We start from the raw sequence: 17,492 nt of genomic DNA, 5'->3' as shown, positions 1-17,492 counted from the left end.
GCGTTTGTCACAACACAGTAAACCTCTGCAAAGGTCACACTACATGTTTCTTTGCAACTTGATGAAATATTAAGACTACAGTGATCTTGTGACACTAGAGGCAAACACCTCCCACCCCCCACAATTAACAGTTTATACAAGCCCTGTATTACTATTCAGTTACATAAATACCCAAGCACGACTGTTAAAGTAGGGGGAAAAGTACTCTGAATTCCCATCCATTACTTACCAATTTACTGCCAAGGGAATAAACTTACAGAAATCAAATATTAAAAATTGACACATACAGGCCATGAACATAACAACACAGAGAATGTTTGGATTTCAAGAATTCTCAGGGCACTCCCGTACACTATAAAGTAGAGATTAAAAGGGGTAAAGTTACTTTCGCTAAATAAGTAGATGCTGTCTTTAGGCTGCCTTAAGATATCACATTTAAAATCAGAAAGTTGCACGGACTACATAACAAATTTTCTGTCCCTTAACATCATTCAATAAGAGAACAGCATTTACCTAAATAACAACTTCTGACTTCAAAGACAGAAAGAGGAGGGACTGACAACTATTTAAAAGCCATCTGACATAGCCCAGGGACTCAGCATTTCCCACCTTCCCTAGTCTCAACAAGTAGTTCACTTCTACAGACGGCTTTTCTTTTAAAATTAATATTGCCAGAAAATTGTTTGATTGGCTCTTTCCTGCTAATAGAAAAGGTTATTTGTTTTTTGGCAGGTGACACTTCAAAAAAGTTATCTCTAAAAGCACATTCTTTACTTTAGATCTCTTTACTTTAAATCTCTACTAATCTTTCTCCTCCTCTACTGCATGATCAGATATGCATACCAAAAATAAAGTGCGAAGTAACGGCCTTCTCTTTGTTATTGTATCCTGCAAGAGGAGGAAAAACATTGTTCAACCTTTCCCTTCATTTCCTCATCTCTCAGTAGGTATGTTTACCGATTCACTCACAGTCAGCTGTTTTGCAGAGACTAAACAAAAAATGACAGAACTCAACCCACTGTTTCCCAATTCCAGAGAAAGTCTTTTACTATGCCAACAAGATATGTAAGTCACAGACACCTAGATGCCTTCAAAGAACTTCTCATGCTTTTTTAAGGCTTGACTCTCCTCCACAAGAGCAAGAGCAGAGCTTTACAGGATTCTCATTTCAGACAGTACTGCCTTCAGACTCAAAATTGACGGACCTGACAGAGCATGCAGATTTTGATAAGCTGTTTTGTTGTTGTTGCTGCTTACCTTCTCAGACCAAGATGCGATTATAAATTTCTTGGAAGTATCTCTCTCGAGTGTTAATGCCTTCCACTGAATAATGCATGTTCTTAACTTTACTCACACAACACATGATCCTTGAAGTTCCCAACAGATAACTGAAATCCAGAGCCTCATCAACTGGCTTTTTCTTAAATGAGTGCAATTTACGTCACCCTACCTTTGGACTGAGACCATGGAATCCAACTGGGTCTCCCCCAGCAGCTAAGACCCAGAAGACAAATGCCTCTGAAGGAGAGGGAGAAATGCCTTGTGTGGATTGTTATCTGCATTATTTGCTAGTTTTCATTCATAACCTTTACTTATTCTTATCCTTCAAGCACTCTGGTTAGACAGGCTCACAGAGAGACCTGGAAGCCTAAATTCCACTTCAGGAAGCTAGTGAGAATCTACTGAACGTAACAAATAAACTTGCTACGGAAATAAATTACAGCAGCTTAAGCACTTCTAAGTTCAACAGGGTCTTTTTTATTATTTTATTTTAACTTAAGTTTGATGTGCCTGGGGATGAAGGCAAAGGAAATGAACCCCTCACTTCCTGCAGTCTGAGAGAGATGACATCTTCATAAGTTAAATTTAAGGATTTCAAACATTTTGTGAGGCCCTGGGAGTCTCTTTTTGAAGAAAGTTTATTTTCCAGTCACAAGGCTTTGAGTTCAGCATTGTGAATAGCTCAACACCAGAAAGGGTACTGTCTGCAAGCGAAGAAATTACACAATCTTTTGCAGAATCAATTTTCTCACCCAGGAATTAATTCCTGCAGTTGAGGTCTTCCCCTCTTCCAACTGAAACATCTGAAATCCTTTCATCGTATCACAACAACTTCGGACTGCTCATTTTTTCTACCGCCTGAATGCGCTCCCCACTAGTATCTACAAAGCTGTGCATCATGGGATGACAAAACGAGAGGACAACACTTTGGGAGAAGGAGGATGTTGTGAAGAGTGACACTAGACTGGTTTGTTGGGTTTTTTTTGAAACAAAGAACTGTTTAATCAAAGCACACAAGTGCTGGTCTAAAAATACAAAAAATTGCACAATTTGTATTTGGTAGCATGTCTTTACTAGTCTGATCTCCTTCTGTGTTTTTTTTGACAAAAATTTCCCTGTGAAAAAAGGGAATTTCCAAACCAGTAGAGAAGCGTAGGAGTAACACAAACTTTAAGACTTTGTTTCACTTTTTGTTCTTCAATGCTTTTCTCAAAACACTCCCCTAAAAAATTCGTAACTATTTTCTGATAGGACATACATCACAAATGAAATGTTAGTAAACTTTGAAAAGGGTAGTACTGTTATACAAATGTCTTTTATCTCTCAGAAATCTCTAATTCCATGCAAGAACAGTATCTTACTGAGCGACACAACTAGAGTAAGATTACAAGCCTTTTTTCTGAAAGAAACAAGCAAAAAAACCTAAACACAAGAGACTGAAGCAGAAGATGCAGATCATTCTGGATTAAAAAGAAAAAAAAAGGTAGTTACCCTTTTGGTTTTGTAGGATAATAAGCAATCAGCTGTAAATTAGGAACTGACAGCAGCCTCAGCTCAGCATAGGATAAGTGGATGGGATAAGCTCAAGTACTTACTCAGCTTTTCATATAATAGATTAACTGGCAACTCCCACTCACTCCTACTGACCTCCCTCATTCTTGCACTAGTACAGCCGAATACTAAGTCACAACGGTGAGTCACTAAACCGAGAATAAAATAAACTGGCCAAGAAGACCAGTTCCAATGAGCAAGTTCCCTGGTCTGCTTCACTGTAGGGCCATATAAACACCTTGCTAGCACAACCCAATGGATGACTCGGGATACAAATGAGTTTGTGGAGATAGGGAAGGAAATGACTCCAGGCAGCTTAAACAGTACAGCTGCTGAAAGTCTAAGCATAGGCTGAAGGGAGTAGAGCAATACTCAAACAAAACGAACACAAGCAAGGACAAGTGCAAAGGCAACCTAGTCTCACTTAACACAAGGGCAGGGGAAAATGCTAAATTAAGTGCTAATACACAAAAAAAAAAAAAAAAAAAAGGCAAACGCACACAGGCAAGCTACAAATAAATGAACAGATTACAGCAACCAACTTTTGGAATCCCTATCAACAAAGACACAAAACCTAATTGCTTGTGAACAGAGCTCTTTAGCGTGGTACTTGCAATGGACAGAGACAATGCTCAATAACCAAATTCTGTTCCCAATCCTAGTGGACGAATGTTGCAACAGTCATATTTAATTCTTTCTTTGCATATACATTCTGCTGTTTGTTAGTCTCTGAAACTAGGGGTTTTCCTGAGTCTTCTGTAGTTCTCAGATAGTCTTTGCAAAACCTACATATTTATCCTTGGGTCAGCCCTTATCACTACTTGATAAAACCGACACCTAAAACAATATCCGTTGGGGGGTGGGGGAGGAAGTTACCAGTGCTTCATCACCTGAATCACCACCTCTGAGATGGCAAGGGTGAACTTTAAGATGATGATTCTGATAAAGCCCTTTGTATAGGCTGAGTCTCAGTAGCTCAGTAAGGAATGTCTTTATCTTTCCAAATATCATGAGATTACTGCTACAATTAATAAACAGTTCAGAATAACATCTTTTTGTATGCGCTTTTCATAGTTCTACTTCTGTAAAACATGGAACTAACGTTTGGAAAAGTAGATGAAGACTGAGAATCTGAAAATTCCCTTCACATTTTAAATTACTGGGTCATCTAAGGCAATTTGAAATGCTGTATACACGCACCTCGACACATTAACACAATACAGGAAACATTAGTGGTCTTACCTCAATTCTATCAATGTTTTAAATGTTCTTATTTCCATGTTTGAAAGATCAATCTTAGGATTTTAATCAAAAAACTTGAATGAAAATCTCCCATAAGACAGGGAAAGAACTATTCTTCAGTCTCAAATATCTGGATAAAGAACAAAGGTGTTCTTTCATCAGGCAACTAAGTGTCAGTATAGATGCCTTCAGGTTGGCTGCTTAAGTTAGGAAAACATTTGAGAGCAACAAAGAAGTAGCACTTGCTCCAATTTGATCAACATTAGACAAGGTGGGTTTTTTTGTAAACAAGGCAGATTTACTTTTACATAGTTACACTGGTAATTTCTCTAGGATAGATACGATTAGACTAATTTAAATAAAATTATGTCAGTGTAGTAACTTCTACCAAGTTCTACTTGCAGCATAAATCGTACCAGTGAGTGCATAATTGTTCTGGTGTAACTGTTAGCATCACTTACTGGATTTGTTATACAAGTTAAGAAACAGATCACGCTGCTAACTGCCACAGCTGTGCCAATAAAACTTAGGGGAAGATCAAATCATGAAAAGCTCTAGTGATCTTAGTTCAGACAAAAATTTTCATTAACAGAATTCCAGCTGCCTTGTGCCTGTTTTCTGAGAAAAAAATTGCACCAGGAAACAAATAACCCGCCATCCTCAAAAACCTCTCTGTTATTATACGCTTGACTATATTGCTAGTGCTTTTGCAAGCATACGCCTTGCCTACCAGAGAAACCTCACAAATAAAACTTAGGAAACCATTGGGAGATCGCCTTATTGGATTGCTCAACGCATCTGTCTGATGATAGGTATTACCTGCATACAGGGGAGGGAGGGAGAGGAACAGCAGAAGGCATACGTATAAGTCTCTTCAGCCATTGCAGTTCATGATTTATTAACTTAAGATAAAACGTCTTTGACTTAAGCTGAACTGCCTTTGACAAAGACACTGGGTAGACAATTAGGATCAGTAAACCTAATCAGTTGTTCCAACATAAGTCAAGAGTTTTTTGAAATAAATTAAAAATATTTTTTATTTCTGAAACTTATGACATACAACACTAAACCCAAATAAGCCTGCCTTTTTTTTCTTTTTTTTTTTTTGTCAGAACCTTCACTGATAAAGCCTTCACATTGTTTTTAACCACCTCGGAAGACAATTCAAGTTATAACCAAGTGACTTAGCAGAGTAGAAAAGCCTTCACTAGAAAGCCCACTTTAAGGAAACTGACAGATGAATTCTGTCATGTTCAGCCCCAGTGACTGACATTCATTCTGAACAGACTCGTCCACCTCAACTCCTCCAATGCCAAAAGTCATTGTCCCTGAGGCACCCAGAAAGTCATTCAAGCTGAAACAGCTGCACAAACTGAAAAAAATACCAAAATATCTTCAAATACCTTCTACTCCTTACTTTATCTGCCTACGTTAGAAACTTGGCAGACATGGTTAGAGAACTTCCCCAGAGATCCCACCTGTATCGCGCCTGCTTCGTTAGAACATTCCTCCTACATGCCAGAGACATTGCACATCAACAGAAGTTTCCACCCAGCAAATAAGTGTGCTGACTCTGAGGACTCAGATGCTAAGCAGCTCTCTCCACACAATTCTTCACCCCACGAAAGAACAGGAGTAGGAGGGAAAAGAAGAAATGAGGAGTGAGCTACATTTACAAGGAAGATGACGGTGCAAGGCGTTCAACTATTAGGATAGCACATCTCAGTCCTTGAGGTGTGCCGTATTAGTCAGGAGTAAATACAGGACTTGGGTACTAAGAGTAAGCATAAAATAATTCTCATGTGGACTGAAGAGACTGAAGATCACTGCACCTTAAAATCTGGAGATGCACTTGAGCATGAAAATTCCTTTGGAATTGTGTATCGAACATTACATTCTCTGAGAAATTTACCCAGTGGTATTTGAAGCTGATTCCTAATACTGAATGCAGAGTTTCAACAAGTTTAGCCACAATTCCTATGTAGCACAGTTTCACAGGTACAAAAGATTAATAATACTACCTCCACAGGCATGCTGTGGAGATCAATTCAATTCACGAGCATTTGTGAAGTGTGCAGAAAATATGACAACTATACAACAAAGTTATCAATAGTAGTTTACTTAGCACAAGGTTTGGACGGCATACATTAGATAAGACCAAACCCTGTGTGTGGAGAAAAAACAAGAAGTTCCATAAGCAGCAATACAGATACCTCATTTCTTTCAGGCTTATCTCACCGTTGATTAATGTCTGTTTCTACTCAACGGGAAGCTCATACAGTCATCTTTCAATTCACGCACAATGTTCATGCTTACATAGTAATCTTTCAAAGCACTCATGTATTTTTCTCTATTGACACTCAATTTTACACAAATACTTAATATACCTGTGAGACCCTGTCTCATTCATTCAGTTTCAACAGGTAAATTTTAAAGTTATGCTAATTTTATGAGCATGACAGCATTAGTCTTATTTTCAGGATTTAATATAGCTTTCTAATAATCTAATATTTACATTTTACTTTAATTTGTTCCTAGTTTTACACCTGAATAGAGAAAATTGCACTAATTATTTTACATTGCAGAAATTACTGAGAAAAACCAGGAACACAAACAGTTCATTTGTATCATCTATCATTTGTGTTGCAAAACAGATTGGGATACTGTGACTTTTTTGGAGTTGTATGGTATAATAGTTTCAGAAAAATGGTATTTTCATTACTGTTGTCACTTCTCTTCAACTGTGCATTCTTTTCTGGAACAATTTAAACAGATACTGTATAAAGAACAATTAGAACTAACTTTGCCTGTCACCACAAACTACACAATTACAGATTTTATATGCTTTAGACAAGACATTTTTATCTTTTATTTCTAAAGGTTCACTAGTGTAAGACAGACGGTCAAAGTGATTTGATTTTAATGTATTGTTTTTCTCTTATATTTTTAAGAACACTTCATTTATCTGTAGCACTTAATATTTGCACCTTTGGTGAAAACTCTCGACTCAAATTATAAAAATAATTTGTAGCTTATGCTTCTACATTCCTTGCTTCTCTATTTGAGAGCATATGTAACTGTCCAAAGACATGAAACAGGTTTTTTAAAGACACTTCTTCCCCGCCCTACAAAGAGGAATCACTCCTGCTACTTTGCAAAGCACCAATGCAGGAGTGTTTTGGAATGGTTGTCTTTGCTTACTCTGTAACACAACCACAGCTCCTAAGGACTCAAAGTGGCAGGGTCAGCTGATTTCAGCCCAGCTTCCTCCTCCCTGCTTTTCCTTCTGGACTCACCCATACGAAAATATAAACAAATTGCTTCCCCTTCTCACCGCTCGAAAAAAAAATAAAATAAGTATTCAATGTTAGCAAACTAAACAAGGGGTGGATTGTCTTCCCTATTCTCATCACTGCTTGGTACTACCACGATGACTAGCAAGATGTCTGGGCTAGAACACAGGGCAGAGATGTCAAAAGGCAGCTACACAGTTTGGTGAGCTCTTACCTCCAGACCTCTTAATTTCTGCTCCACTGTTACTCTCTTCCTATTTTATCCATTTGTAAGCTGACTTCTAGGCTATGAGCCTTTTGAGAGAAGACTACCAGATACAGGACTGTGCTTATACCAACACAATAAATCCTACAATCTAATTGAAGCTTCTAGAAATTAGTGCAAAATAAATTAAAATAGTATGAACTACCTGCCAACTGTCCTTGGGTGACGCATAGAAAGCACAGAGACTAATGAACAGTAATTATGAGTATATACATATATATTCTCTGAAGGTATATGTATATGTGTGTGTACACATATATTTATAATTTATCATGTTTATTTATTTTAATTCCAATTCCTCATTAAGATTGATTTGCCCACCCACCTGCTGAGGCTATCTGCAAAGGAAAGTTAGAGGAATGGTAACCCCAGTGACTGGAGAAGCGTTTGTAACAGCCAAGGAGAACAGACCACTGAAGAAGTGCAAGGAAACCCTCTCCTGAAATGCCGTTCAGGGGAGTAAACAAAAACAAAATCCAATAACTCTCAGATAACCTGGAAAGTTGGAAGTCCTCCAACTTCCCTGAAGTCTGGGTTAGGCTGAAATAGCAGCAGTTCACGACTGCCGGATTGCAACCCTGCAATTCAGCAGTCAACCGGCAGGGATGTTTCAACCGGCAGGGATGAAACAAGGAAAGCCAAGGCCGCCTTGGAATTAAACCTGGCTAGGGATGTCAAGCTCAACAGGAAGGGCTTCTACAAGTATACGGGAAGCAAAAGGAAGACCAGAGAAGTTGTGCGCCCACTGCTGAATGAAACAGGAGCCATGGTGACGGAGGATGCAGAGAAGGCGGAGGTACTGAATGCCTTCTTTGCTTCGGTCTTTACTGCTCAGACCAACCCTCAGGAGTCCCAGGCATTAGGGGAAGTAACGGGGAAAGAAGGCGACTTCCCATGGGTTGAGGGGGATCGAGTGAGGGATCAATTAGATATTCACAAGTCCATGGGCCCTGATGGGATGCACCCGAGAGTGCTGAAGGAGCTGGTGGAAGTCATTGCTGGGCTGCTCTCCATCATCTTTGAAAGGTCCTGGAGAACAGGCGAGGTGCCTGAGGACTGGAGGAAAGCCAACGTCACTCCAGTCTTCAAAAAAGGCAAGAAGGAGGAGCTGGGGAACTACAGGCCGGTCAGCTTCACCTCCATCCCTGGAAAGATGATGGAACAGCTCATTCTGGGCATCATCTCAAGGCATATGGAGGAAAAGAAAGCTATCAGAAGTACTCAACATGGATTCACCAAGGGGAAATCATGTCTGACTAATCTGATAGCCTTCTATGATGGCATGACTGGATGGATAGATGAGGGAAGGGCAGCAGATGTGGTCTACCTTGACTTAAGCAAGGCATTTGACACGGTCTCCCACAGCATCCTCAGGAAGAGTGGGCTTGATGAATGGACAGTAAGGTGGATAGATAACTGGTAGAAAGACAGAGCTCAGAGGGTAGTGATTAGGGGCACAGAGTCTAGCTGGAGGTCAGTGGAGAGTGGTATTCCCCAGGGGTCAGTACTGGGTCCAGTCCTCTTCAGTCTATTCATCAATGACCAGGACGAGGGGATAGAGTGCACCCTCAGCAAGTTTGCTGATGACACAAAGCTGGGGGGGGGGGGTGGCTGACACACCGGAAGGCTGTGCCGCCATACAGAGAGACCTGGATAGGCTGGAGAGTTGGGCAAAGAGGAACCTTACGAAATTCAATAAGGGCACGTGTAGGGTGCTGCACCTGGGGAGGAATAACCCCATGCACCAGTACAGGTTGGGGGCTGACCTGCTGGAGAGCAGCTCACCTGAAAGAGACCTGGGAGTCCTGGTGGACAACAGGATGACCATGAGCCAGCAATGTGCCCTTGTGGCCAAAAAAGCCAATGGAATCCTGGGGTGCATCAAGAAGAGTGTGGCCAGCAGGTCGAGGGAGGTCATCCTCCCCCTCTACTCTGCCCCGGTGAGGCCGCACCTGGAGTACTGTGTCCAGTTCTGGGCTCCCCGGTTCAAGAAGGACAGGGAACTGCTGGAGAGGGTGCAGCAGAGAGCTACCAAGATGATTAGGGGTCTGGAACACCTCTCGTATGAAGAAAGGCTGAGGAACTTGGGTCTCTTCACTCTGGAAAAAAGACGGCTGAGGGAGGATCTTATCAACACTTATAAATACTTAAAGGGTGGATGTCAGGAGGATGGGGCCAGGCTCTTTTCAGTGGTGCCCGGGGACAGGACAAGAGGTAATGGGCACAAACTTGAGCATAGGAAATTCCACCTAAACATGAGGAGGAACTTCTTTACTTTGAGGGTGGCAGAGCACTGGAACAGGCTGCCCAGGGAGGTGGCGGAGTCTCCGTCTCTGGAGACATTCAAAACCCGCCTGGACGCGTTCCTGTGCAACCTGCTCTAGGTGACCCTGCTCTGGCAGGGGGGTTGGACTAGATGATCCCCAGAGGTCCCTTCCAACCCTATGATTCTATGAATTCCATGGGCAAGGATCTTTCAGGAAGTTAGTTAATTGACATTCACTGCGGGGACAAGGAAGCAAACAGGTATTCTGTAGCAAATCCTACAATTCAGACTCCGATACCCAAGGCTGATCCCAAAGACTGCTCAGGAAGACAAAAAAGATGATTTCAGCTAGGATCTTCCAGAAAGATCCTTGAATTTCACAACAACCTGGAAACCAAAAAGGGAAGCAAGTGCCACAGAATGTCAGGGATGCTTTGTTGACCAAGATTATCTCAGAGCAGGTTTATGTCATACAAAGGGCCAATACAGAATAATGGGGGAAAAAAATCCTGGTTTATTTTACATGACAAATACAGCACTTTAGAAATCACCTAATGAGGGCTAAACACATAATAAAGATTCCTGAACTTATTTTCTGCAAAACTCAAAAGTTTAAAAAAAAAAACCAAACACAAACTTGGGCATTGATTACTATGAAGCTTTTTTCTGTGAGTAAACACAGAACTGCCTTTGTCAGTCTGAAAACAATCAATACAGCAAGCAGGAGTTTACCCTGTTTCAAGTCCATTCACTAAAAATTTGTATTTACAAGTCCACAATTATTGAAGCCCTTGTAACAGAAATGTTTAAGTTACAGTATGTAGTTTTAATGACGTTGACTTCACCTGGATAAGATTTCAGAAGTCTATTTTTTAATACCATATTTGTTTTATGCAGAGCCTTTCTCAGGGCCACAAAAATGGTCAGAGGGCTGGAGCACCTCTCCTATGAGCACAGGCTGAGAGAGTTAGGGTTGTTCAGCCTGGAGAAGAGAAGGCCCCAGGGAGACCTTATTGCAGCCTTTCAGTATGTAAAGGGGGCCTACAGGAAAGATGGGGACAAACATTTGAGGAGGGCGTGTTGCACTAGGACAAGGGGTAATGGCTTTAAACTAAAAGAAGGTAGTTTTAAACTACAAATAAGAAAGAAATTTTGTACAGTGGGCATGGTGAAACACTGGCACAGGTTGCCCAGAGATGCAGTAGATGCCCCATCCCTGGAAACATTCCAGGTCAGGTTGGATGGGGCTATAAGCAATGTGCTCTAGTTGAAGGTGTCTCTGTTCATTGCAGGGGGGGCTGGACTAGATGACCTGTAAAGGTCCCTTCCAATCCAAACTATCTATGATTCTTTCCATTTAAGCTGTTTCCTACTAACGCCTCTAAACACTTTGAAATGTCTTCTGCTAAGAAATGGAGCCAAAAGAAGCAAATCAGTACCATTTTAATACTTCTCAGCAAAGACCTGTATGGCTACCATTGAGAAGGAAAAAAAAGCATTATGATGCTGATAGAACACACTATAGACAGATACATAAGCTAAACTTAAATTTCTTCCAGTTTGGAATAGCTTCCTACAGTTAACACTGTGTTCCTGGAGTTAAGAAAAACACGTACAGTGTTACTATAGTTCTCATAGCCTTCTTTTGCCAAAACTATTCACCTGGTTCACCCAAGTTTTACAGTTACTTGGTTTCTACCTAAAAGGAGAGATTTTTAGTGGTTTTTGAGCAATCATCAAACTTTAGGAGGCCTTTTTTTTAAGGCTTAAGGCCATCCTAAGGGGTTATTTCAAATAACGCTAGAATCAAACCTCAAACCAGCACAGCTGTAGTCTTCATTAAGGACCAGATCCTTTGAACAGGTTCAGAAAAGATAACATGACAGATTTGTCATGTGGAAAAAAAAAATGTTTTTTCACATGCAGACGTATTTTTTAACGGAAAAAAATATAACTATGTCCTTGGGGTTTCACTTCATATTCTTCACGCTTGGCATCAACAACATTCTTACTCCAAAATATCTTTTTCAACAGGAGTTACAATAATTATGACATTTGAATTAATAACATCCCCTTTGCTGTTTTGTCACTGGATGATTCATCCTAAAGCAACATAGGTTGTTTCAAAAAGCGTAACATCCTTATTAAACAGTATGCAATGTGTGATATCACTAGCAGGCCAATAAACTATAGATCAAAAAAAAGACAATAAATCATAGGTACATGATGCAGTATCTTCCCACTGAAGACAACTGCAAAAAGCAGAAAGTCCACCTTGTTTCAAATTACAACATTAAGAATGACATTCCATCCCTACGGTGCTTCTCATAAAACATACAACAGAAAGTTAATACCAACTTTTGTCATGATTGGGTTTCATCAGCAACCTTTTCTTCCAAATGCCACATGGCTCTATTGAAGTATCACTATTCTGACATTTAATCCATTTAAAGACTACTGACTTAAACTGACATTCTGGGAAAAGAAGAGAGGCCAGTCTTCTTGTTGAGGTACAGACTGAGGTTTCCTACTAACATCTAGACCACATAAAGCTTCTGAATAGTATACAAGCGAACAATTCCCTAGAAGACTTGGACCAGGGAGCTCACATTTGCAAGAGGACCTGCCAAAGGCCTCTGAGATCTTGAACAGCGCTGGGACAAGAATATAGCTCATTTGGCTAACATACTCAAGTCTTTTTCTACTGTAAATCATGTTGTCCATTACAATCAAAAGGTGCTTGTCATACTGCCAAGAGAGAGCCCATCAGTATCTATTTCTGTAGAGTCAGAACACACATGGTGCACATTCTAAGAAGGCCTCAGAGCAAAGGGGCCTTCTTTTTTTTCCAGAGGCTCTGCCACTTGAATGAAGAGCTGAAAGCAAGCGTGTCAGAAGTAGGTAGATCAGCTGTGCGTTTCCTGCAAAGGAATAACTCAGGAAAGTGTACTGACCATGGAATAAGAAATATGCCAAACAAAGCACTGCCCATTAAGTTGAAGATCCATCACTTCTCATGCATCACAAGCAAGAAGGTCAGTGTCTGAACACGTCCCAGCAGCAAAGTCAGACGAGAAACAGACTGCTGGATTTCTTACTCTCAGGGCAGTACCCCACTCAGGCTGCCTGCTCTGATACTTATCTGGCAAGCTGTCTTCTACAGACCTAATCACACCTGTCAACAAATGCACAAGTTCTACAAGATCCACCATCCCTACAGCTGGCAGGAGAAGATCTTGCACAGTTATTCCCAGCATAAGGAGAGAGAATTCCAGCATGAGTAGGACACTGCTATTGCTAATTTACATAGCTGTTTCACCTGCCTTCCTGGAAAATGATTTTGCTTTTCCAGTGCTACCAAAGTACACTTCCTACATTAAATGGAAAGTGCCCAACACAGTGAAAAAAAAATCTTTTTGTATGTCAGACAGGTCCTTTCACTTGAACAGAGTAGCTGGTTAGTGGTGGAATTATCCATTTCTTCAATAAGAAACATCTCCATGGAGTATAATAATGAAAAGCCACACGCACATGCATCTGAGGTATAATTCAGCAGATATCAGCACAAAAGAAAGCAAGTAGCATGGCTAAGAGGTTTAATTTTCTTAGCCTCAAGACAGGATAGCCTCCACTCCCTTTTGGAACCAGGAAAAAGATGTACTTTCTTTATTGTCATCTACAGCTGATAGGAAAAGACATCTTTCTAAAGCAATAGCTTAGGAAAAGGATATCTGGAATGTAAAAGGCAGTTTAAATGACTGTAACTTGCACTGAATTCGGTCTACACTCAATGCAGTTTCTACCTGTGCTAGTAGTTCTGCTTGGTCACAGAAGCCTGAAGAGAAGAAATTGCAGCAAAGGATTGCTTCACCAGGGGGGTCACTGACACGACTGTGATTTTTGTGAAAAGGAAATTAAAAACAACACAGTTAATGGAGATGCTGCTACTTCTTCCTCCAAGGCTGACCTGCAACTTCTTAGTATGTAAATACATATATATGAAAAAGTCAGAGAAAACTTAGGCAAACAGGACCAACAGGTGGCAGAACTGTGAGGTGAGCAGTTATGAGCCTGAGATACCTGTAGCCACTGCTGATGAGGGAAAGGTGAGAAATGACATTCCCACTGATTACAGGCTTGGTGAGCAGAAGGACTTGGGACTGCAGGATATGGCAGAGCCTTCATAAACCAGCAAGAGCAGACAATTTCCATAACCATAGATTTGTTCCATCAAGATGGCAATTCTGAGGCTGAAAAAAAATCTCAGGTGTCCTTTAGGCACCTGCAAAGCAGACCCTACAGAAAGTGGATGCAAAAGAGCATCAAGATTTGTTTGCAGCCATAAAGATCCATGAGGTCTCAAGATAAGCAGAATAGGATGCCCTAACTGGACGCTTCAAAGACCATAGTTCTCTGAGGAGTAGAGCTCTCTAAACCCAACATTTTGTCCTGTGAAGACCGTGTGCTTCTAGACACTTTCCCTGTTCATGTACATTTCTCTAGTAGCCATTTCTGACTACTGTCAGATGGGGCAGTGGAGTATATAGACCTCTTGCCTGCCCTCATATCATTGTTCACATGAATAACATTATGGGCAACTCCTCACTTCTGGAAGAAACCATGACTTGATTGACTTGCTTAAGAAATACATTTGGCATCTACACAAGTGTTCTTTATCGGGCTAGTAGATGCAGGATTTGTAAATAGTATGCAGAAGGGTAAGGCTGTCTTAGATAGCACAGACATATAAGATTTCTACCTGCTAGCAAGCTTGCTACTAGCTAGAACTAGTTTAAACACTGGTAGCAAGCTTGCTACTAGCTAGAACTAGTTCAAACACTGGTAACCTCAAAAAAAAAAAAAAGTACGGACATGGAGAAAAACATTGAAAGATATAAATAACGCGCAGCAGGAGTAAAATCAAGACAAATACTAGCTGCTAAAAATGAAATCAGCAATGGTAGCCTTGCTGATCAATGGCCGCATATGGAAAATGCTAAAAAGAGAAGATTGAGGGTCAACTCAAGGAAAACCTGAAGGGGAAAAAACACCAAAGAAGAATTAAACTAGGAAGCATATAGTTATATGCAATGAAAGAAAACTATGCACAAGCAGATTAATAGACCTGTAAAAGTTTTTCTCTGGTAGACATCAAGAGTAAAAAGCAGAGGTAATTGAGAACAACTGAAGACTGGAAGACAAATTTCCACCTTCTACCCATTTGGTGATGAATACAAGGCATAACATCTTTCCTACAAAATATTAAGGCAAAAATATTCTCCATGGTCAAGCACCTGAGCAGTCTGCACAACTACACCATAGATGCACACACAGACAAGCATTCAAAGAACAATTTAATCATAATTATAAAGGCCAGCCAAACATTTAATCTTAAATTTTCAAAATTCCGACTATAGACATACTGACAAAATAAAAAAAGAGGGGAAACAGATGCACATGTGAACACTCCTCAGTATTTTCCAGAGATGAAAGGAGACTGTGTAACACAAAGAATGGCCAAAGTTTTGGCATGCTTAAATTTTGTCCTTATTCCCTGTATTTTTTCATTTTATTTTTTTTGAAGTTCGGCAATATAGGAAGAGGAGGAAAAACAATGTAATAATTTTTGGTTTTTTAATCTCCTTTACTCCCGACTTTTTAGATAAACTGAAAAAAATCAGTGGAGTGGTTATTCTGTTCTTATTTGCCTTCCCCCACCCTCCTATCTCCATGTTTTTACTGCAGAGCATGTAAAGTGAAAGTCTACATGTAAAAACAATTTCATGTTTAAAACATTGATATTTAATAAACTATTATTCAAAGAAGCACATATTGAAAGATGCAGGAAGCCTGAGCATTCAGTTCCGGTACTACATATGTTAATCTTGCATGCAAAAACCACCATGCTTCGGGTTAAAGGAGATGATAGTATTATCACCTATTTGTGTAATAATAATAATAAATATCAAGAGTTAACTTCAAGAGATAACTTCCTTTAGGAAGCCTTTTGGGTGGTACTTTCTGATTGATACTGCTATCAATTTTGAGTTATATTATGACGGTGTTGATCCTGCCCTATGGGAATCTTTTCAATTTATTAGGAATTCTGAAGATCACCTTAGAAAAACAATACATCATCAAAACATTAGCTACATCTTATTAATATGAAAATACATAAGGCAGCTTGTTTGGCATGTGTATCTTCTTTCAAATTTTATCTTTGCAGTTCATATATGGGAATATCACATGAATAGGAACATGAAAAAATTAATTACTTTTAGAAAAATCCCCTACCGAAAGAATCAATTATTCATAAAAAAGCCATACCTGAAGCAAGGTATGTTTCTACCTGATTATATATTTTTCTGAATGTGTGCATGAGCCACCAAAAAAAGATGTCACTTCTCTAGCAGTAAACAGTTGCTTTTGTTGGCATACCCCCGCCCTAAAAAAATGCGGATTTCCACGTTCAAAGATTATAATTAGTAAGCATCATCATTATAATGCTTTGAAGTCTACCATGCAAAAAAAAAAAAAATATCCCAGCAAGGGTTTTGGCCCTCATTTTTTATCTTTCATAACCAATTTCACAATACTCTGAGAGTTTAAGGAATAATAGTAAAAGTCATTCAGGTGTAATATACACCTCTATTGAGGTATGCGGTTGATGGCTAGTCCTTTCCAGCCATGTGAAACAGCGCAGACCTATAGTAAAAATTTCATCTACACAGACCTACTACAGAATTTCACAGTATAATTATATATACAGTAAGCGATGTGAGGATTCCGTCAGAGGCATGCATATATTTATTTTACCAACACAAATGCTATCTCCAGATGTTATTTTTATTTATAACATGAGAGGCCTTTATAAGCTAAATGTACATTCACAAAACCAGACAGACATGCACACACCTTTACATATGAATAATTACGTAAAACAGGGTCCCTTACTGTTTTCAGCTCTGCAAAAATACTGCAGTCATGAATTAAACATCACCTTCCAAAGTTCTGTTTTGTGCCTGCTCTGGCAAGGTTTCTGGGAACACCGATTAGAATGCGAGTAGCTTTACATTACCTCCAACCTTAGGCCCACCGGCTGATCCTGGCTTTCTTGCACTGTTAGAAGGATTTCCTGGCTTTTTAGGTGCCGGAACCTTGAAAGCTGAAGCAGCTGATGATGGCCTATTTCCATCCACCGACTCTTCATCATCAAAGCTTTTGTCTAGAAAACGATACGTTAAACAAAAATACAACTATTAGAATGGATGTATATTTATTTCCTAATCAACTATTCTGCTTCACATTTCATAGAAATTCACAAAATGTGTAAATAATAACAAGTATTTATCACTGTGTCCTCTGTCTCTAACCTAGGAATAAAATGACAATGAGAAATAAACAGCATTTTCTACATGTTAAATTCTAATAAAATATGATTTTGCCTTCGTAATTAACCACTGTAAAGCTGAACATAAAAATGAATCCTACACGTTCGTTCCCACAAAGGGAAAATATCTTTGCAGAGATTGAATATTTTTGCCCATTTCCGAATATTTTCCCCAAAAGGAAAGCCCTTAATATGATTTTTATC

The 17,492-nt window shown here is 39.7% G+C and overlaps 1 protein-coding gene across 28 annotated transcripts in view; it reads right to left on the bottom strand.

Annotated features, from left to right (window-relative positions):
• Positions 1-17,492, bottom strand: part of CLASP2 (cytoplasmic linker associated protein 2) — a 154,817-nt gene that overhangs the window by 73,746 nt on the left and 63,579 nt on the right. For all 28 annotated transcript variants that reach the window (XM_054193579.1, XM_054193581.1, XM_054193591.1 and 25 more), the window contains one exon: positions 16,977-17,123. In XM_054193579.1, the coding sequence (XP_054049554.1) occupies positions 16,977-17,123 (147 nt within the window). The remainder of the gene's footprint in view (positions 1-16,976; positions 17,124-17,492) is intronic.

Source organism: Rissa tridactyla, chromosome 2 (assembly GCF_028500815.1).
Source record: "Rissa tridactyla isolate bRisTri1 chromosome 2, bRisTri1.patW.cur.20221130, whole genome shotgun sequence".
Classification (NCBI taxonomy): Eukaryota; Metazoa; Chordata; class Aves; order Charadriiformes; family Laridae; genus Rissa; species Rissa tridactyla.
The sequence above is the reverse complement of the archived record's forward strand: the minus strand, read 5'-3'. Positions and strand labels throughout refer to the sequence as shown.